Below are 21,850 nucleotides of genomic sequence, written 5' to 3' on the forward strand. Positions count from 1 at the left end.
GCAGGAGGAAGTGCACTGAAGAGAGATGCTGGACTATTTCCTGGTGTAGGCAATCGTTTTGTGTGCTAATTACACTGGTGAAAACAATTTTCAAGGTTTCTTGAGACCTAGTTTTGGACAGTCACCTCTGAAGTGTTCACTCAAACAACGAAGATCTCCTAAACATGCTTCCCATGCTAGAAGAAATACACAAAAGGCCAGGCTAAGAGAATGCAACTGTTAAATGTTTTAATTTTGCCAGTGTCTCTAACTTATTTCAAACCAATTTATATGCTGCTCCCAGATATTATTGATTTGCTAAGACACCTTGACCAGGACAAAGTAAATACCAAAGTCTGGAGAAGACATACCTCTATCCAGACTAGTATGTAATAAAGAAAAGGCAATACAGAAGGAGATAATCACTTCTCACACATGCTGCAGTTCAGATGCGGAACTTACTATGACAGAAGTAATTAAATCCAGAACAGCCAAAATGTATGCAAAACCAGTTATGTATGGTTCAGTCTACAAATATAGGCTACATGCAACTTACATATAGGCTACACCCAACTTATGTACCAAATCTTAAAAGCTAAGAGAAGTAGCAGCTTGTTTATATGATCCATTCCACTGGTACTGAAGTTCAGTCTGCCTGCAGAAACAGAGTACTTTCTATGGTATTTTGCAACTTGCTACCCAATCACTGCTTCAACAGTCATAAAAGAAACGAAATATGTATCAGACTAATGCTGACTGCCCTTTTTTCCCTCCCCTCATCAACTGAGAGATTTCAGGAAACAAAAGCAAATAAATTTCAGGCTTAAAAGCAGCTGTTTATGGTTACTACAGTATTTTTATCTACACATCTATAGCAGACTGCAAACATTTTACATTTATGACACATAACAAGCAACCTGTTTGGTTTTGTTCCCAGTTTTCATTAAATACCACAACCTTCCTGCATATGAAAATCTATATATGAAAATTAATAGATAGCAAAACATAAAATAAACATGTTCTCTGTAGCCACTGCATCTGTAATTTTTAATAAATAAGTTATAGAAATGATTCCTTTATATTCCATTATAATTATGAATATCAATAACCTCCATCCAAACTGCTGTTTTGATACAATGAAGGGGAAAAAAAATCTGACCAAAAAGCATAAACTGCTTTCAAAAGCTGAAAGATAACTGTGAGATTCTTTGTACTGTAAGATTCTCTGCATAAAACAATTAAGTGCTATTTTCTGGACTGTGTGCAAAATATACATCCTTGGCTTCTACAACCCATAATGAAATTAGAATTAAGAATAAACTGAAGACAACTGAACTTCAAGTTTATAGAACTATTGCGAAAGACATAGTTCTTTTGGTCTCTTACAGAAGAAAAAACTTTGAAAGTTTAACAGAAGGTTTCAAGAATGACTGCTATCCCCCTACAAACAAGCTTCAATAAGATGATTACTTAACACACAAAATCTTATTTTTAAGCTAGAATTCTAAAGCTTTACAACAGAACAATAGAATGGCAATACTGAGTTCACAAGCTTTAGTATACTAATACAGTACTTCACTAGGAAATGCTCTCTCAGTGCACTGATCATTATTAAGTTGTACTGATTTGGGAAAAAAGTATCCCACCAGATGGAAATAACAAGAAATGAACTGCATTTCCTGCCTTGGAAAACGGTGCAGTCATGTCAGCTACAAAGATTTTTAGGCATACCACAAAACTACAAAATAAAAGCAGTGATCTCCAAAAGTAATACTATCAGTTATTGTTCAAAATCAGGTGGAACATGGAAAAGCCAAGTAACTGAAAATTTATATTCTCCAACAAGTTACAGACAAATGTCTGTAGTAAGTGATCAAAGTACTAACTGAAGTCTTGGACATTAGCCATTTTTAGGAGCATTCACTACAAAGCTATGACAGATGCACAACTACATTAACATAAGCATGTTTTAAAGCACTGTTAACCCTGCTTGCTCCAACTAAACCGACCAAAACTATTATGGGGGGAAAAGTTATATACCATACTTCAGGAATTGTTCCCCTCAAATTAAACAGAAAAAGTAATGGGAAAACAGTCAGAACTGCTGCATTAAAAGGATTATCTTGAAGACAACACTCAGAGGGCAAAGCAGAAATTAAGAGCAACTCAACACTTAAGCTAACAAGTGCAAGAATGAAATCTCCACTGTTTCTCTACTCTCCAAGTACCTGTAAGTCACAATAAACCAATCAAGATATAAACCCAAAGAACCATCTGTATTTTTCTTTATAAAAAAAAGTACAATCCAAGAATCCTAAATAGTTAAGAAATCAGTTAATTTAGATTTTTTATAACCATTTGAAAGGAACAACAAATACAGTTCTGTGCATCCTGCATTTTCACTAGTCCTCAACTCAGCCACGGTAGGGCCAGTGATTTCATGAACACTAGAGAGAAATAAGCCCTTTTAAAAACCTGCCTTTAAGAAAAAGCCTTTAAGAAAGAGCCATTCTGCAATCACTTAAGAAAACTGTTATTCTTTTTTTTGCCACTGAATTCAGTGGGACTATGCTAGTGCATTGTTATCCTCAGAACTACAGCTGTATTGTGATTTCACGTAAAGCAGAAGAAACTTACTGAATTCAATGAAATTGCACTATTGTAGGTAGGATTAGAGTAAGACCCCTATTTCAACCTGACAAGACCAATTTAACAAAACTACTTTAACTTGATGCACTTCATTTGCTTCCTCTAATAATAAAAGAGGACATCCCACCTCTTGTATGGAACTATTTCTTTCAAATTACAAAAATAAGGTTGTCTTGGGGGAAGAAAAAAGAAACAACTTAGGTTACTTGTAGGAAGCAGCAGTGAAGTGGGAAATGGGAGAAATAGCCATTATTTTAGCTGAACCAAATTGACACAGTAAAGCTGATGGAGGATGTAAAAACATGAAAGGGAATTGGCTTATATTCTGTTTATGACTTGTTTCTGAACATTTCATAGCAGTAAGTCCACAACATTCTACAAAGCATAATTCAAAAGCAAAAACCATTATATTTAGAAATACTGAATATACTCAAAATTGCCCCCCAATCAGAATTCATAAACATGTTTTTTAAAATACAACTGCAGACATCTATAAATGGTGTTGCATATTATATGGATTCAGTATTTGGTCCCGGTTTTCTTCATACTTTTCTATCATTTTCTGCATGTCATGGTCAGCTCCAATAACCTTGAAAAGAAGATGATGAACATTAGAAATAATGACACCATAAAACATGTTTGCTTTTGAGCAAAATAGAACAGGACTACCACTGAAGCCACACTGTTACAATCCTAGAGATCTGTCCAGTTACCTTTCTGTTCAGAATTTGGCATTCGTTGGAAAGCTACATGTCTGATCCTGCAAATAATCACAGTGAACAGCCCCTCAAATTACTTCGAAGAGATGGAAGACCAGACTTTTATGCTATACACTCTGGATAGCTGTAAACATTTTTTCTGAGATTTTCCTTCTCCAAAGGTTATTAGAAAAGCAGATTTATTTACTTTTACCACTAAATAACACTCTTAGTATTTGGAAAGTACAATCCTCCATATGCTTAATTGGTTATAACTAAAATAATACTCACAAGCACTGGGCAGGAAACTTTGAATAGTGTATGTTTAATGAGCCACTCTTCATAGAGCTGATGAATAGCTTCTAAATATTCCTAGGAAAGAGGCATTCAAATAACACATATGCCCAGGGATGAAACACACACTGCAATTTTTATACATTTGGTAAGTAGTTAAGAACTACATATAAAAGCCAGCATTAGATATTTCCACTAACAAAAATAAAAAACATCAGAAGGTTTTTGAGAAAAAACAATTCCCAGTATAAGGTTTTACTCCATGAAGAACCTCAAAGACACAGAGCTTACAGGAACACAGGGCTCTCAGCTCCTTTTAAGATCAAGAACCACGTTTCTCTCCCATAGGTATAATCTGGCTCAAGATTTTACAGAGAAAAATACAACAAAGAGAAGGACAAAAAGGGAAAGACTGCAAATAATATGTACTGAAGGCACTTTCTGTGTCAATACATTTTCCTAAAATTCCCAGTTCACTTTCTCCTAACTCTGACTCAATTTCCTCTAAAAGCATTTCTACCTATCATCAACTATTAGGTTTTCTTCATGGAGACCACTTAACATTTTTCACTCATATTTGTTCCCCCCCACCCCTCAGTAGAGCTGCAAAGTAACACGGTGTCTCTTCAAATCCATTATAGCAAGGATTTATTCTCCAAGGCAAAATTCCACATGGCCCAAAATTTAGCTCTTTGCATGTATCTTCAACTGACAACTGCTTCTACTGAACTACCCAACACTAGAGATACCTTTGTAGTATACAGTATGTCTTCTGTGACTACATTTATTTCTGGTTAGGCTTTCTTTAGAAGAAAACTCGTTTAATGAAGGGCCATTCTGTAACTTGACACAGAAAGTGATCATTCAATTACTACAGTTTATTTTTAAGCAGATTCCCATGCTAACAATTTTCGACAAGTTGCTTGTTTTCAGACACAAGCAGAGATGCTTTTCATGCATAAACATCCTGGTAATAGCAGACAACAGAAAATGCCCACATAAATCTTCAGCACCTGCATGCACAGGTCTTTGTGCTTCAACTGGGTGTCTTTATGCCATTTAATGATACAGAAGCAATTGCCTTTTTACATCTTAGAGAAGATTAATAGTTGATTAATAGTGCACCTAAACAGTCAGCTATAGTACACTGATTACTAAAACATAACACATAAGTCAGTGTGCATGACAGATCATTTTTGTAAAAGAAATCAAAATTAAATACTGAAGTTTTAGTTTGCAATGGAAACAGCTGCACCACATTTTGGCAATACACTCAAGATATGATTTTAGTATTTAGATTAGATTGGAATCACTATGTTTTTAAAGCTCATTGTAACCACATATATTGAAGGAACTCCTTACCAGAGGAATGATCTTTTCCTCTTCTCTGCATCTTCTCTTTAACCTCTCATAACAAACTTCAGGAGAAGTCTGCAGGTAAACTGCCATAACAAAAATTATAATAGTTACGTTCAAGGATCAGCTTTAAAAGCAAAGAAGAAACTTACTTCACAAACTATAGAAGGAAAGAATCCTGACTTGGGTACCACCACTGAATCTCCCCTTTGGCGTTACTGTTAATCAATCCATGAACCATCCAAAAATTCATGCTGCCTGATGCTACACATTGCAACCACTATTATATTGAATAATATGATTATTTATGACCCAAGAAACAAGAATTATTTTTTCTCCCAGTAAGGAAACCACCCACAAACAAGCCCCTCCAGATCCCATCAAAATGTTACCTATCAAATCAACCGAAACATCAGTGTTGTTCTGGATCCAGTCAAACCATTCAGTTAGGACAACATAATCCACCTCTGGCATTTTTCCGCTGAATAAACATAGAAGTCATCACTTACTGAACAGCATGCACAGATCAATTCTAAACTCATATTTTTTTCACCTGACCAGAATTACTCCCAATTTACTCCAGCATATGTGAAATGAAAACAAGACCAGTATTATGCCCACCAAAATTGAAGGCTTCATAAAGCATTGTTTATACAACAGAAAGACCAAATCTTTTTCTTTAAAAAAAAAAAAGTACTTACTAACACAAAGTTTCTATTATTAACAGTTACAAACATTAATTATTTTTCCCACTACAGTTAAGAAATAATTACTTGGTGACTAAGAAGAAAAACATCACCATGTTGACATTTATGCAATAACAACAAATTAGTGTCAATGGTATTTATTGCTCAAGTTCTTTGTATCAGGAACATTTCAAATATATCTGAATACTGCAGTGCATGTCACCAGAAAGGCTTGATTTACTAAGCAGCACTGACAATTCATTACAGAAGCCATAGTAAAGAGCAGTAAAAAAACAATGACACCGTGTAAATAAAATTTACTCCCGCTGTAAGAAATATTTGTGGAAAGAGTACTGAAATATTCAACATGCTTCATTTGAACTCTGTATTCAGAGAGCATAGACAATATTGGAGACAACTGCCCTAAGGTTACCTCAGTAAGAATAATAAAATATCAAACAACTCATGTAGAAGGGAGTCTATAGAGGACATATTAAGAATCACGTTATATTTTTACTAGTATCGGAATTTTCACTTATTACCATATTCCTAAATAGTCAAATATTACTAGTTTTACATTATTCTGTCTTCAAAACTGGTGATAGTAACACATACTCCACACTCTTTCCTAAATGCCTCTGCAATAGAAATATAAAAAAGAGATGGGGTCAAGAGGCTCCTGTCCTCTCCAGCTGAATGATTAAGACCAGCTGCAACATTTTAAATAGTGCTGAAGAAAAAGGTTCCACAGATTTCTAAACCATTCTCCCGGCAACATGCTTTGATCACTGGCAAAACTGAGTAAAGATAAAGCAGAAAGATATTTCCACTTAAGTATGCAAGAAAGCCAAACCCATATTCATACCACCTCCCTCCTTTATCTGCCATCCAGCTGAATATCTTGCCTCCCAAAGCACCCAAGAAATGGGAAAACACAATTCACTGCTATTCTTCTAATACATCAATCGTATACGTTTCTGTATACTTATGTATATACATAAGCCAAATACTGATTCTGCTACTTTTCTCCAAGACATATGGGTAAAACAGGAAGGTCAAAAGGAATTAGAAATAAGAAAAAGCCCCACTATTCTTACCCTAAAAGACAGATACATCCAGGTCAATTCTGCATTGACCTGCCCTGCAGACAATGTGCCTTTGCCTTCCCTGCGTCAGTACAGTCCCCTGGATAATCCTGTGAGGATTCTGGATCAGGCTCAAGATCCATAAAGATACAGGTAATGTAAAAGACACAAAAGGGTGTTTTCATTTCCAAAGTTTGCTGACATTTGACTCCTACCAAGTAAAGATTTTACTGCAAAAGTTAAACATGAATGGAACGAGCTTTACATCATAAATAACTATGAATCCAAATGGGACAAAGTGAATTGCTAGTGCTTATCCTATAACATATCATGCATACTCACGTGCACACATTTAAAATTCTTCTACAGTTTTACACCTAACATGAGCGTGTCTTTCAGTGCTAAACTCAGATGTGCAAGCGCAGTAAGAACTTGGACACTCATGCATATCTCTGCATGCCGGAGAAGCTCACAGCAAGGGCTCACAATTTAAGCCTTCCATCATCGTCGTAAATCTTACTCTATTTCTCTCTCTCTGGGAAAAAGCCTGCAAAGCCAAAACACAAATACTGAGTGACACTGGATCAAAGAAGAGCTGGTATTCCTGATATTCCCACAGCTCTTCATCCCTTGCTTAAACTAATCATTCTCCTAAAGGAGAATAGCTTGTGTAGACTAGAGATAGCAAGGGATTCTTCTCCATCTTTAAGACTGGGACCCTAAGCAATACCTCTCTTACAGAAAAGAAAGCAGGAAACCTCTGCTCTTTGCAGCATGCTTACCCCATTCAGTCTGAATCCAATTTTGAATAAAAAAGTTCTATTTCATTTTCACATACTTTTAATGGGAAAATGCCTTCCATACAGCTATTTAACAATCCCTTTGCTGAAGATACCCCTCAGGCTCAAGCTATTCAACAGGGTTTTTTTATAACATTTTCAGCAAAATTTAAAGCTATGTCAGGTCAGTTTTGTTTTCCGGACCTTCCATCAGACAGGCATAATTCAGTTTCTACAATGGGCAACCTCTCCTGTGTTCTCTGTGGGATTTTTGCATGTTGACTAACCTACAGAAGAATTAGGATCACTCCCTTACAGAGACAGGAGATTCCTTCTAGGAAATAGTAACAAGGAAAGAAAAAGCCTCTGGAGGATACAAAGGAATTTTCCTTTGCAAAGTCCATTTAGTTACAGAATAAGTTTTAAAATTTTCATGCAGCAGTTGAACAAAAAAACACAGCATGGGAAGCAATTGTTTTAAGTTATAAGGCCTTTCCCCTGCCACAGGGCACTATTATCATTCTACATGAAAGTATCAAGTGTAAAGTTTGTATTTTCTCTTTGTTCCTCTGATAGCTAAGACACCACCTTCTAATTTTTAGCCCTTAATGTATCCACAGCCTTTTTCTATCTAATTGTTCTTTTGTTATTATAGATCTGCAATTTCAATAACTCCCATTTTTGTGTTTGCACCCGGTGTGCCCATAGGTGACAAGTGTATTCTCCCAACTTTTCTACACAATATGTCAAGCTGTTTTTGTCTCTTTAAACAGACTTTCCACTCTTCCGATCATGCCAGTATCTCCGCTTCATACCTGTTTCAGTTTTAGTTCATAGATCATGAACAAGCAGTTAGAAGTATAAAAAGTCATGTTAAAAAGCTCTCATAAAAGCTGTGTACAAAAGCACCAATATTCCCATCTCCCTCCTGGAAGCCCTTCACCAGATACTTCCAAGAGTCACATTTACTCTTCTCTGGGCTACACAATACTAGCATTATTTTGTGATCAATTTTTATTTATCTATAAATATATAAATATATATTTTTCTGATTTTCGACTTACAATCTTTAATCTTACAGTTGAAATTTCTGTAGTCAGTTCAACTGAATGATAGAATTTATTAGCATACTCTCACCCTTTGTACTAAAGCATCAATCCAAAGGCTGATCCAACATGAGTAACATCCTTCCAGCCTGATACCTCCCCTTTCAATATCTCCCTTCAATGGGATTTCCTATCACATTACAACGCCAGCTTCTGCACTTAGGAATAATCATTCATGAAAGTCTCCCAAAACCTCCTTGATAAATACGTAACTTCAGTTCAGATTGATGAGAACGCCTTTGTTTGGGGGTGGGAGGGGGTGGAATGTTACAAAACACAATTACTAGATTAGTCTAACAGGATGTGTTGTTGGTCGCTAACTTTCCATTTTTTTCCAAAGCTTTAATTATTCTTTCCTTCATCATTTGCTCTGAAGTTCTGCTAAATACTGAGGCAGATGAACAAACCTGCAGTTACTAAGATGACTTTCCCTACCCCCTAATACGGGCTCTACAGTAGTTGTTTTAAGCCACAGGGGTACTGCCTCTATGTTACAATACTTTCTCCTAGTGCAAGATTTCACATGCTTTTGGAACTCTGAAATGGACTTCGTTTCTACTGTAGTTGTGGTTTCTACTATTTCCATACTCCCATTATCATCCTGCCTTTTCTCATATGCAGTTTTCTTTCCTGTACACAGAAGTAACTATTAGTTTTTGAGACAAGTCTAGATGATCTTTGAAGAACTAGAACACGTAAGGATAGGGCAGTGATCAAACAACATGGAATAAAGCTATAGAACTGATTGCCATAGGACGTCCTGGAAACTAAAGGTTTACACGAGCTTAGGGGGAAACTTGACAGGTTCATGGAAAAGAAACTGCCTGTGGGTTACTAAATACAGAGAAACCACTGCTGAATAAGGAAGTCCCTAAACTGTAAGTTACTGGATATACTCAGAAATTATCATAAATGCTTACCCTGTTCTTACACTCTTTTCAAGTACTTCTGGCCACCACTGGAGACAGGATATGAGAGATGACAGATTTACTTATTTTTTTAATGTGACTCAAAATGGCTATTTTCATGTAGCCCAAATTTTTCCTTGTTTTATTTATAATCCTTTTACACACCCTTATATTTTGGTTTGCTATTGGTAGCATCAGCTGGCTTCTAGCTTGCTGTAACAAAACAAAGCAAATGCCTTCTGTCCAACATTAAAAAGTGCTGAAGCCACAAAACATCTTAGATGCCCTTAAAAATATTATTACAAAATTAATACATAGAGTTGACACAAGCAGACTTAGCCTTGTAGCAATGAAGTTCTCAGTCTTTGGGACAAAAGCACTTTGTTGACAACGGAAAAAAAAAAGTCAGTAATTAAAAACGAGAAAGACATTCCAGTACATTTCCACTGCATACAGACTGGGATAAATAACACCTCTTTCTGTTTGCCTCGCATCTTATTGTGTGTCTCTCAACTTTCAAAGCAGTTCCAGTAGCAGACTAGGAACTTATGAAGCGTGGATGCCATCTTGTGGCATGCAGCCATTCTCCCTGCAGACAGGAGCAAGAAACTGGTTTTGTCCCTGAAGACCACTGAAAAATCCATTAAAACAATAATCTGTTACCTACACTTCGCAATATAAGGTCAGAATTCTAAACAAAAAAAAAACCAAACAAACCAAAAAACACCAGTGCTAATTACTGCACTACTTTAGTTAGTATGGGATGGATGAGTTATACATCGGCCAGGTAATAAATGCTTTTTCTATCTCGGGACACAATCTTATCCCCCAGAACAAAATAACCTGGGTTAGGCCCAACTGCTCTACCTCTGACCCAAGCACACCTGGGGGTGGGGACCTGATTCAGAAAGTGACATTTAGAGACAAACAGCTCTTGTTCTTTCTTTACTCACTAGCCTACCAAGGTTTTCAGGCTATTTTGATCCTATGAATCCTGATTCTGAGCAATAGCACGTGAGGGCTGGAAAGCTTGTCACTCAAGTCCCTGCTTCCAAGAAATGCCAATGCTAGATGCTAGGTTGGATAACGCTATCTAGTTCTCTCCCTCCTACAGTATTATTCTTTGTATCTTCATGGGTTTTGACCTGTTCAGTATGCATTTGCTTTGATTTAAGCAAGACTTTTGTATTCAGCTGGAGAGCAGATAACTTCAGTAAACGGTGTTCTAAATAATAAGATGTTCTAAATACGCAAGAGCACTTCTAAAAAAGGCTCTCATCTGGCCCATGTCCTACAGGTTTTATTCTACCAGTGGGCACCACGTCCCGTACAAAACACACTGCCACTCCAACAAAAAACTGACAGATTTCACAGACCACTAGATGCAAATTACCAAAGAAATCATCAGTCGATTATATATATTTTTTTAATCTAATTAAGTCGAGAAAGTAAAGTAGAAAGCTATATACCATACCTTCGATACAAATTTTCTACAAAGATGTATTTTGCACTGTGAATTGATCGCTCCATCATTCTTACTGGGGAAATCTACAAAATAAAACTTGACAGTCACTGCCTACTTTACATATTTTTTCAGCATGCTTGTTTCTTTTCAAGCTCATATTGCACATCATGTCCTTTACATTATGAAACACATAACATTTTCAGTTCTTCCAGATCTTGTGACAAAAAAATTTACTGGGAGGGTGGGAACCACAAAAAAAGAAGTATTCTTAACCTTACTTATGGTCACTGCGTCATTAAACACCTAACTAATTTGTTATTCATATGCAAGTTTCAAACGTAACTGCAGAAGCGTTCAACTGAGCAGCTGAAGTTAACTAAGGGGACAAAAAAGCAGCAATCCACTTAGGATTTGCAGAGCTACAGGAACTATCGCTACCTGAATTGCTGCCACTGTGTCAACAGCACAGACCTAACCAGAAAAACTGTAATAAGAAAACAGAACTTTTTAAAGAAATAATTATAACTGACAAAGCACTGCTGCCTTAGCCAGTCTTGCACGCGTTCAAACAGCGCTTCATTTTGGAGAAGAGATTCTGACACTCTGTGGCCCCTGCAGAGCAAGGAAACCCTGGCAGTGCTCTTTCTAACCAGGTATTCTGCATGTTAATGATGATGAAAGCAACAATTACTCCAGCAAGGCTCAAATGGTAAATGACAGCAAAGTACAGATTAAAATGGATGGCGATCATCAGGAATTTTTGAATCAACGTTTTCTGCAACAGAATGAGATTTCTATTATCTTGAAAAAACACCTCTTCCAAAAAGCTAATCATTATATGTGTGGCGTAACTATCATATGTGGTACTTTTGAAAGTTTGCCCTGACACAAACTCAGAAAATATAATGCAAGAACAATCATTAAGATATAACTGTGCCACCTAAGATCAGATCTTGTAATCAGGGAATGCAAGATTTAGCACAGAATGTAACAAAAGGTGTTTGAAGGAAAGAGAAATGAACAGATCTTGATAAAAAGGTAGAGTGTGTGAATCGATACAGAAAAAGAAAAAATTACAAGACAAAAAGGATGCAAACCATCTGAAAAAAAGCAATAGAAAATTTTAGTGGAAGTATTTTGGAGAAACACAAGAAGCAATGGCTAAATTTGTGCTAGACAGCATAGAGCAGTAGAATGAATACTAACACTATCTTTAAGATTACCTAATGTTTGCCGAAGATTTGAAATAGCTAAATTTATATAGAGACCAATTACAGACAAGTCACTGACGTGTGATGAAGAGATTTGTGCAAGTCTAGCTCATAAAGGTGCTGCAAAAAAAGCAGTATCAGTTTGCGGAAGTTCTGAGCAGGTAGGAAGCAGACGTTTCACCCCCGGAGCACATGTTGAGTATATCAACGTCTTTGCACTATAAAAATTTACACTCACTGCAGGAACAAAGAGCGAACACAAACAGCATCTTAACTTTTGGATACAAGGTTAAAAATATGTATTACTCATAACCGCATCTAACTCTTTTTTAAATTAAAAGAAAAACATGTTTATTTACCATTGGTCTGGTATGCTGCTCCAACATTGTAAGCTGTATGTAAGTCTGTAATGTTATCCCCCATCTTGATGCATCTTGGTACATTAAGCCCTGGGGTTAGAGATGGAAGTGAGAGACAGACAGGTTACGTCAAACAGCAAGATTTCATAAGCTTTAGCAATTCTGTTGTGCAAAAAGAAGTGCACTAAAACAGCTGACACCAGGTTTGACAAGAATTAAGTGATCATTTGCTCTCCGCAATGCAGATGTAAGAATTACAGTCCTGGACCTTAGAGACATTAAGTGGGGCACTTGGAATGCTCGCTGAAGTCAACAGGAATTCGTTACTCTGCACCTGGAAGAGTCAGGACCAAGGCATACCTCATATGAGACAGTTCAAATATGTTCAGTAATTAAAAAACGTATCTGGTACTCTGTTGTTGTGCACTGACAGACCATATACCCAGTCCATCCAGAAATGCAAATATGGTTCCAGTAAGTATGCACTGGGCCTCAGAAAAGGTGTCTTTTAACACAGACAACTGTTCTTCCCAAAGGATCATCAAAGCAGTTCTCAGATCTTCCACTCTTCCTGACTGCTGCAATTCTACACACACATACACTTACAAGCAACAGTCTATCCTGCAAAGCAGAGAAAAGATCTGACTCAAAATAAGACATCATTCAGTGTCTATTTGCTGAGGTGACAAGCTTTAAGTCAGCAGCATGGCTTCAGTCCACAGCTCCGACCTCTTTCTTTTCCCCTTGTCCAAGATCAGAATGAGAAAGTACTCTGAAGTGCACAGATTGCTGTGGTGACGTGCAACACAGCCAAGCCTGCCCCATCCCTTTACTAATAATAAGAAATTAAAGCATCAGCAACTCCTAATAGGGAGAATGTACTTTTCCAGGGGACCTATGCTAGCAGTAATTGCATCAAATACATGTTTGGGCACGTGTGGTTTGGGGTGTATCCACACCACTGTGTTGACAGCAAATTCCACGTGAGCTTGAGCATAGATACCCATCTCAGCCAGCAATGAGATTTTTGCAGTGGAAGCGATCATAAAAGCAGGAAAAACTGACATCAGAAACTACTTCAACCATCCCAGCAAAAGCATATCTGCAGATGTAGTCAGAGCCCTGACTGCTGTCTCTGAGCACTGCTGTGACAAAGGGACATACTTGTGGGGAACGGTTCCAAGAAACGATGACTACCCAAAAGACAACAGAAGCTCTCAACACTGCACAGGACTTAATATTCCTTATCTTCAGCAGTCAAACAATATTAACCGATCAGATCCACCCCTCACTTCGAGTGACGTTCTTCCCTTCTTTGAAATGGGCATAAGTAGATTTAGAAACAACTGCCACACTCAGGGCTTACCTGTGAATTTCTTTAGTTCATACCCAACAAACAGTCCAGTCCTTGCCAAAATCACATTTTATATGCAATGTTTCTATTATATGCATGTCTTAATCACAGTAAAAGATCTTTTGCATCATGGAGCTTTATTTTTTGCTGTATGAGATTATGAGCACACCTTTCGTAACAGTTTTGCTGACTGGTAAGAAGTCCTCACGCATGTCTTTCTAAAATAACAGTAATTGTAGAAATAATTTCTGCCACTTACCAGGATATTATGACCACGAACATTCCTCCACTTAGTCACCGGTTCTGTCAAAACCTTGTTAAAAAGAATTACTCCATGTTAAACATGGTTTAGATTCTAAATACTTAATTTGACCCTACAAGTCTACAACTATTTTTAATGAATACTCATTCAGTAAGTCAGAGTATTCAGGACTTGTATTGGAAAACTCATCCCTCTCCAAAAAACAGCACTGAATCCTGTAATACAAAAGGTAATAATGAACACTGTTAAAAAATAGAGAAATATCATTATACAACATCTTTTTAGCATTTTTAAACCACCAAAATAAAACACTGGATTGATTACCTAATAAGCCTGGATATAATTTCACTTTTTTAAGTCAGAATCAGTACCATGTAAGGGAAAGAATAGCTTAGCTGAGTACTGATTGCAGTTCAATGACCTGCTCATTCCCTCACAAATTAATTTCTCGGAGAGTAACACTTGTCAGCAAAGGAAAAGAGGATCAGACTGCTATCACATTGACTTTTCATTTTATTTTTGCGCTCTAACAAACAAAATTTATTCAAAAATTCTATGAAATTAATCAGAAAAGCTTCTACCCTGAATAGGTAAAATCACAAGAGACTCACCTGGTTCAAACAGGGGGTAAAACTCCAACGATAGTAGAGCCAGGCCTAAGAGAATCTGATAAGCCTGGGAAGTTAACTAGCTTTTTAAAAAATGTTGTACTATATGCAAATTAAAGTTTGCTATCCTTTGGGTTAATAGTTATTTACTCCATAAGGATCATTCCTGTTAAATTACCAAACAACATCTAGCAACCCAGCATTTCTATGAGGAATCCTAAGAGTTATTATCAAATGTGTTCCCAGGTCTGCCGGGAAAACTATTAATATCCGATGTACAAAAAAGCAATTGCTCACTGAGGTTTGATCTTGATTTTGTTTCAAATACAGTAAGTCTGCCCTTCCCCTAATCTTGTTCTAAGCAGTATGAAATCAAATACCGTATCAGTCTAAGAAATCTCCAGAAACAATTCTAACAGATTTTTCATTTTTTAAAAAAGCCATCCATTTACTGGGATCTCAGTTACATGACATCAGTATTTTTACATCATTACTTCTTTGTCTTTACTTTGCTTTTCACAAGGTACATCTAAGATTTAAGTGACATGAAATAGCAAACGAGCATGCCCAAACATGCCCAACCCATGCGGGTCGCTGTTACTTTACAGAGGTACAAACTCTAACCTGCAGGTTTTACTGACATTTTGGCATCCAGTGCTATATTACCTATGATCTAAATTTCTCTTCTACAGTTTGACTATAAATAGTTGGGGGAGGTGCACCAGTAAGTGCACTGGCTCACAACCTGCTGCTGCTTTCTCCTTAGCCTAAGAAAGGACAACACTTCTAAATTAACTGTCAATTTTGTCAAGACAAGCAACTGCTTAATGATGTAAATAAAGACAAAGAAATGTACATCCAGTACCTCAATGCTGGTAGTTTGTGCAAAATAATCCAGGCATGTTGTTTTTCCGCTTGCAATGTTCCCCTCGATACATATCTGATGAAAAACAGTATCACCTTTAAAAAACATGCTATCGCATAGTAGTAAACGGCATATGTAAAAATATACTCTTTCCACATCAAGCATACTATTTCCTTATAATGTAAATAGATTATTTTAAAGGAAGACATTGGGGATCAGTTTGGATTTTGTGACTCCCTGCAGACCACCACTTTTTCTCTCCCTGACATACATACACCAACTGTCTCTTTACCAGGCACGGGGCAGCCCTGCTTTCTGGTACCCCTGCAGTTAGCTGCCTGCCCGTGCTTCCAACTTCCCACCCCCTTCCCATGGCCCCGAGGAGTTTCAGAGGGTCACCTGCTGGGCTGCTGCTCCTCCACACTGTCTGCCACAACTCACCTCAGAGACTTCAACTTAACTTTCAACTTAAAATAAATGTCAATTGAAGTCATAATTTCAGTATCCACGAAATAGATAGCTTAAACCTTAAGATGCATTAAATTTTTATTTTCAGAAACCTGCACAATTAAAATAAGAGAATTTTGTTTCAGCTGTCTTAAAATAATTTATAGCTTAAAGTAATTAGATTCCAAATACAAAAAAACCCAACTCACAGGCAGGGTTGTATCGGGCAACTGCAACACTACACAGGCAACACTGACCCCACTTGGCCCTACACAATACCATGCATCTGCACAAATCCCTCACGACTTTATTGCAATTTACAGAACTAGATAAGCGTCGGTTTGCACCGAGTAAGGCCCAGTAATGGACCCACCACCTGGACACCACTCAGTAAAACAGCCATGTCCAGTGGCTGCCAATATACACATGCTCAGATTATAATAGAATAAGAGGTTGCACATTTTACATAGTTTTCTGAACAAAATGCAAATACTTACAACTGTCTTTTTATCATCTTTTATCAGATGTTTATCTAGAATGGAAATAAACAGGAGTTACAACCAAGAAGGAGATCTTCATAACTTTGAGTTATACTGAGCCCCTTAATGTGAGCCCCTCCATGAAGCTTTTAGGTGCCCTATTACTTAATACAAGTATTTGCTAAATTACCAATCTTTAAGGTTTTAGGTAATCATTGGGTCATGCAACAGACATGTTGTGGCATACACTGACACAGTTTTAGCTTAAGTTCTCCGTTGTCCTTGACACTATGAAGAGTCAAATGGTGCATGCCTACACTCTTTCAGCAGATTTCTGTTACACTTAACTGCTCCTCAGTTAGTTTCCACGGGAGAAAAAGTGAATTTTGGGAAGGCAAGTCATGGTGCAACGCCCACTGACTTCGCAGGCCTAGCTACAAAGTTAGGTAAGGATGAAGATTTTAGGACGCCTCCAAGACAAGCAATTTAGATGCCTTACATCTCAAAACTGCCTATATAAAACTTCTGCAAGCAATGCTAGGACCGCTAGACCCTTAACAAAACGAAACACCAAAAAAAGGCAGTTTCGGGTACCCCAACACTGCCGGTGAGGGACCACAAAGATTATCGGGGCCACGACGTACAAGAAATCGGAAGAAGCAGGTTTACTCAGCCCGAAGAGAGGGCAAGGGGAGTCCTGCCGCTGCCCTGTGAGGAGGCTCGGTGGCTCCTCACACCCACGTAGTCACTGGTGCAGACTTTTAAAAAGAACTGAGCCATGAATGCTCCCGGCGTCCCCCCAGAGCCGCCGCCGCCGCACCCCGTTTACCGTCCGGGCAACGACTACCAGGAACGCGTAGAGGGACGGCTGTCACCTCCCCGGCCGCCCTTCTCGCACTTCCCTTTCCGGCGGGTTCCCCACCGCTGCGCCGGGCCCGGGTTACCGCTGCTCGGACCCGCGGACCGCGCGCACACACCCCCCGCGGCCCCGGCCACCCCCGCCCGGCCGCCTGCGGGGACCGCCGCCCCGCGCCCCCCGCCCGCGGACTTACAGCCGCCGGCGCCGCTCGGGCCGGGCCGGGAGCGCAGCGCCAGGCCGCCCGCCGAGGAGCCCGCGACCGCTCCGCCCGCGCAGGCGGCCCCCGGCGCGCCGCTCCCCGGGCCCCGCCGGCCCCAGGCCCCGCGCAGCGCCGCGGGCCGCGCCCAGGCCGCACCCAGCCGCCACATGGCCCATCCCCGCCGCCGCCGCCGCCGGCACCGGCGCGGCCCCGCCCCGCTTCCGGCCGCTGCGCGCTCACTTCCGCCGCCGGGGGAGCCCCGGGGCGGGGCTGCGGCGGGGCCCGTCCCGGTCCCGGCCCCGCTCCCGATCCCGTCCCCAGCCGAGGGGCGCGGGTGCAGTAGCGCCCGGCCCGGCCCGGCCCGGCCCGCCGCCATGGCGGTGGTGGCGGTGGACAGCGCCTTCCCCCGCTCCCCGCGGGGCGCCGTGAAGATCGCCCGCGCGGTAGGCCCCGAGGGGAGCGGGGCGCGGCGGGGGCCCTCCGGGGGTCCCTCCGCTCCCGAGAGGGCGGCGGGCGGCCCGGGAGGGGCGGGCGGGGAGGGGAGCGGCGGTAACCCCTCGTCCCTCTTTCCGTCCCTTCAGCTGGTGGCGTCTGCGGCGTTCCTCTGCTTCGCGGCCTCCCGCTCCCGCGGGGCGTACACCGCGCTGGCCGCCATGGAGGTGGTCATCACGGCGCTGTTTTTTCTGCTGTACTTCTTAAAGCTCGATAAAAAGATGAGCTGGCTGTTCTGGCCGTTGGCTGTGAGTATTGGCTGGCCCTTAAAATGAAGTGGGTTTACCCATTTTGTGATTGCCTGTTCAGAGAGGTTACGGGTAATCAGCTCCGTTACTGTTTCTATAAAGTCAGCACAAAAACCAGTGTTTCGTTTTTGTTGAACCGGTGTTTCCTAACGGAGATGGCAGGGTTGTTTCGCATCAATTTCTAAACAGCTGGCTTATATCCGTTAACAGCCCCTCCTGCCATGGGCATCATTTGCTTAACTCGAGAATACTGTAGTTTTCCTCTTTCACATTGCAAATTAAACACACACCTTCACTTAAATATTAATGAGTTCTCCTCTTGCCTCCCCTTTTTAAGTTTATTTCCTGCTTTAGTCTATCAAGCGTAGCCAAGTTGTATAAATTTGACTGCAAAAAAAAAAAAAGGTAAAATGAGGAAGTTTTATCACAAACGCACTTTTTAACGTCAAACCACTGGGTGTCGCTGTCGATCTTACGTGGATATTAGTGTAATTCTATTTTCATAGTAAACCAGCAATTTTTAATGATTCATACAATATTGGGAGCTATTCACGTTCTTCTTCAGTCGTGTATTTCAGAAAAAATACTTTGCTTCCCCTGGCTGTTTCAGGATATTTTCAACTCGGTGATTGCAGCGTTGTTCCTCCTCGTCGTGTGCCTGTTTGCAGTAATAATCAAGACCAACAATGGGACACTGGCTGGAGGAGTAAGTAAGAACATTATTGACGAATTTCAGTTCTTCAAGTGGACGCGATTTGGACCTCTTGGTATACTTACATTGTGGTGAGACCATGAAGATAACTCTGTCATGGAAGAACGTACTCAGCAGTCACAAACAAAAATGAAGGCACATTCAATGTATCTCACTAAAAAAAACAACCCTCAAATTACTAGTAATTTAAAGATATTACTGGACTTAGGAATCACTACAGAGAACTACTAACACTGAAAACTCCTAGAGCCTAATTCGAGTAACCTGCATTTACTTCCATAGCTTGAAATCCTAGGTGGGAGAATCTGTAGCTCTTTTAGGACTATCCAGTTGGGTTACGCTATTTAAGAAGAAATGCCTGTAATCCTGCTAAAAAGAGCTGAAACTTTTTGACAGGCATGCTGGTGCCTCCCTCCTGATGTGTGTATTATTTTTTCTGACACAAACTGAGAAATTACAGCAGTTGAAAAGGTTTTTTCATACTACGATTGTAAGATTTTTGTGTATTTAAGATCAAACCGGTTTAATAGTTTAAGCAACTGGTATTTTTAATTCAAATGAAAACTAACGTAATTAACGTTAATAAAAAATAAGGGGGGAAAAACTCAGTTTTGAAAGTGTTTAAGTCTCCTGAAGTACAAGAGAAGCTAAAATGTGACAAGCAACCAAAAGAAACCCGGAACTTGCCACAGGAGTTTTTCAAAATCAGCTTAAGAGACCATGAGGTGGAAAGCTGATGTCTTCGCTGGCAACGACATCCTAAGCAAAAAGGAGACTTTCCAATAAAGTGACCGGCTACGCTAGAACGTAATATATATTCTCAGTTGTGAAGTTAATAGAAATTAAAGTTAAGTTGGAAGCAGGAGACCAAGCAGGTAGCTTGGAAAACAAGTTTGGACAGAACATGTGACATCTTCAGTGTTGGGAGAAACAGGCCTGTACTCCTAGGGCACAAACTGCCTTGAACTGTGCTCTCCTGAAGGAGCTTGCCTTGGCGTTACTCCCGCTGATCAGATAATTCCATTTTAAAACATGCTTGCATCAAAAAACTTGTGTGCATGTGGGATCGGGCTGAAGGGCGAGAGCTGAGCAAGTTAACTTGGAGGTCGTTTGTTTTGCAAACACGTTTTTCCAGTTGCCTGCCTGGAGTTGTGTATTTTTTAAATACTTACGTACATTTTCTTCAATTTGGAATATGTTTCCCGTTCAGAGCTTCAGAGGAGAGGAGCGCTACTTTTTTTCCTGCTAGGCTTGTTTCTACAAATGTTGACTTTTCTCCGGGCCAATACCATTAATTAGGCAGTCCTTAACAAGACAGAAGGCTTTTCATTTAGGATAAAAGCATTGTCTGGCATAACGCAGCATTAGCTTAGCTTTCAAGGAGGACGCATTGTCTCCAGCGCAAACATCAAACAAAGCCGGGGTGTAGACTGCCGTATGAAAGGCTGATGGGATTTAAATATGGATGTTACTTAATTTATCAGCTGTCTCACATCACACATATATTTAGAAGGCCAGAACCAGCTTAGGAAGATGTGTTTACTGCTTCTTTGAGGAACGGTAGATGAGTTAGTGCAGTTAGATAGAGATTCTATGGGGAAACTAACAACATCGTTATTTTTATAGGTGTTCGGTCTTGTACTGCTTGTTCTTTCTGTTGTCGACGCGGTTCTTCTTTTCCAGAAGATTAGCCTTGATCGACCAAGAGGAAGGAATACTCCTGCGAAATAAGACTACCGTTTTAGTAAAAGAACGATTTCTCTATTGATTACTATTTTACTGTTCTCTTTTAAATAATTTGTATTTTCACGTGTTCACCTTTGAATTTCCCATGCATTTATGTACATTTTTGCAAGTATTGTTCGTAAGTTTTCTTACATTTACAAATGTAGTTTCAGTGTTGCAGTTTCACCAGTATAAGCTTCACAGAAAATTGTCCTGTTTTTCTAAACTTAATTGCATTTTCACCTGTATGAAAATTAACTTCATAATTGTCTTCTTTCTGTAATAAAAAGAATTTCCAAATAGGCCTAAGTGCATTATTGAACTTCATTTATTTATCAAGTGCACTTGAAGTAAACATTACTTGATTTAATGTACCGATAAACACCTTTAGGACCAGATTTTTTTCACCCTTACTTGTGTTCCTCATTCCATAGATCAGCATCCTGGCCGATGGCTGTCTCGTGCCACGTGAACGCTTTATTGCTGTGAGACCTTTTGATCCCCAAATTCTCCTTTTTATGTTCAGAATGGTGCTGAAAATAACCACGCTGCCTCCCTAGCATAATGCAATGACGACTGTACTGCAGTGCAATGAAGACAGATAGTAGATAAAATTAAATTGGTATTGTAAGCCACATGAAATACTTAAGCGGCTGTGAGGAGCGCCGCTACAGCTGCACCTGTGCGCAGAGAGCCAAGGGTTGAAGTTCAGTGCCCTCCGAATGAGTCCGATTGTCCAAACCGAAAAGCGAGCACCCCCGTGATGGAAGAGAGTTTCAAGACGAAAGTGAACAAATAGAGGGCACGCGTTCTGAAAAGCGAGCTTGCGTCAAAGCACTTTTTCAGACGCTGAGGCGTGCAGGGACCGGGGGGAGCCCTCCCGGGCTGGCCCGTGCCGGAGCCGTAGCTGCGAGCAGCACCGAGCCGGGCGGGCGAGCGGCAGGCAGCCCGCGCGCCTAGGGGCTGTGCGTGGCGGAGGCGGGGAGCCGCGGCCACGGCCGCCAGCAGCGGCTGCGCTTCGGCTC

At 40.0% G+C, this 21,850-nt stretch overlaps 2 protein-coding genes across 2 annotated transcripts; one reads left to right on the top strand and one right to left on the bottom strand.

Moving 5' to 3' along the window:
• Window positions 1-206: 206 nt before the first annotated feature.
• Window positions 207-17,817, bottom strand: TK2 (thymidine kinase 2). The gene is made up of 10 exons (XM_076349106.1): window positions 17,643-17,817; window positions 16,609-16,643; window positions 15,665-15,739; window positions 14,189-14,242; window positions 12,576-12,665; window positions 11,015-11,088; window positions 5,369-5,457; window positions 4,983-5,062; window positions 3,618-3,698; window positions 207-3,217 (listed from the first exon to the last, which is right to left on the bottom strand). The coding sequence occupies exons 1-10, from the start codon at window positions 17,815-17,817 to the stop codon at window positions 3,119-3,121; spliced, it is 852 nt and encodes a 283-aa protein (XP_076205221.1). The 3' UTR covers window positions 207-3,118.
• A 102-nt stretch (window positions 17,818-17,919) lies between these two features.
• On the top strand, window positions 17,920-21,129 carry LOC143165573 (chemokine-like factor). Its single transcript, XM_076349107.1, has 4 exons — window positions 17,920-18,091; window positions 18,230-18,388; window positions 18,999-19,094; window positions 20,727-21,129. The coding sequence occupies exons 1-4, from the start codon at window positions 18,023-18,025 to the stop codon at window positions 20,829-20,831; spliced, it is 429 nt and encodes a 142-aa protein (XP_076205222.1). The 5' UTR covers window positions 17,920-18,022; the 3' UTR covers window positions 20,832-21,129.
• The last annotated feature ends 721 nt before the right edge of the window (window positions 21,130-21,850 follow it).

This window comes from Aptenodytes patagonicus, chromosome 11 (genome assembly GCF_965638725.1).
Source record: "Aptenodytes patagonicus chromosome 11, bAptPat1.pri.cur, whole genome shotgun sequence".
Classification (NCBI taxonomy): domain Eukaryota; kingdom Metazoa; phylum Chordata; class Aves; order Sphenisciformes; family Spheniscidae; genus Aptenodytes; species Aptenodytes patagonicus.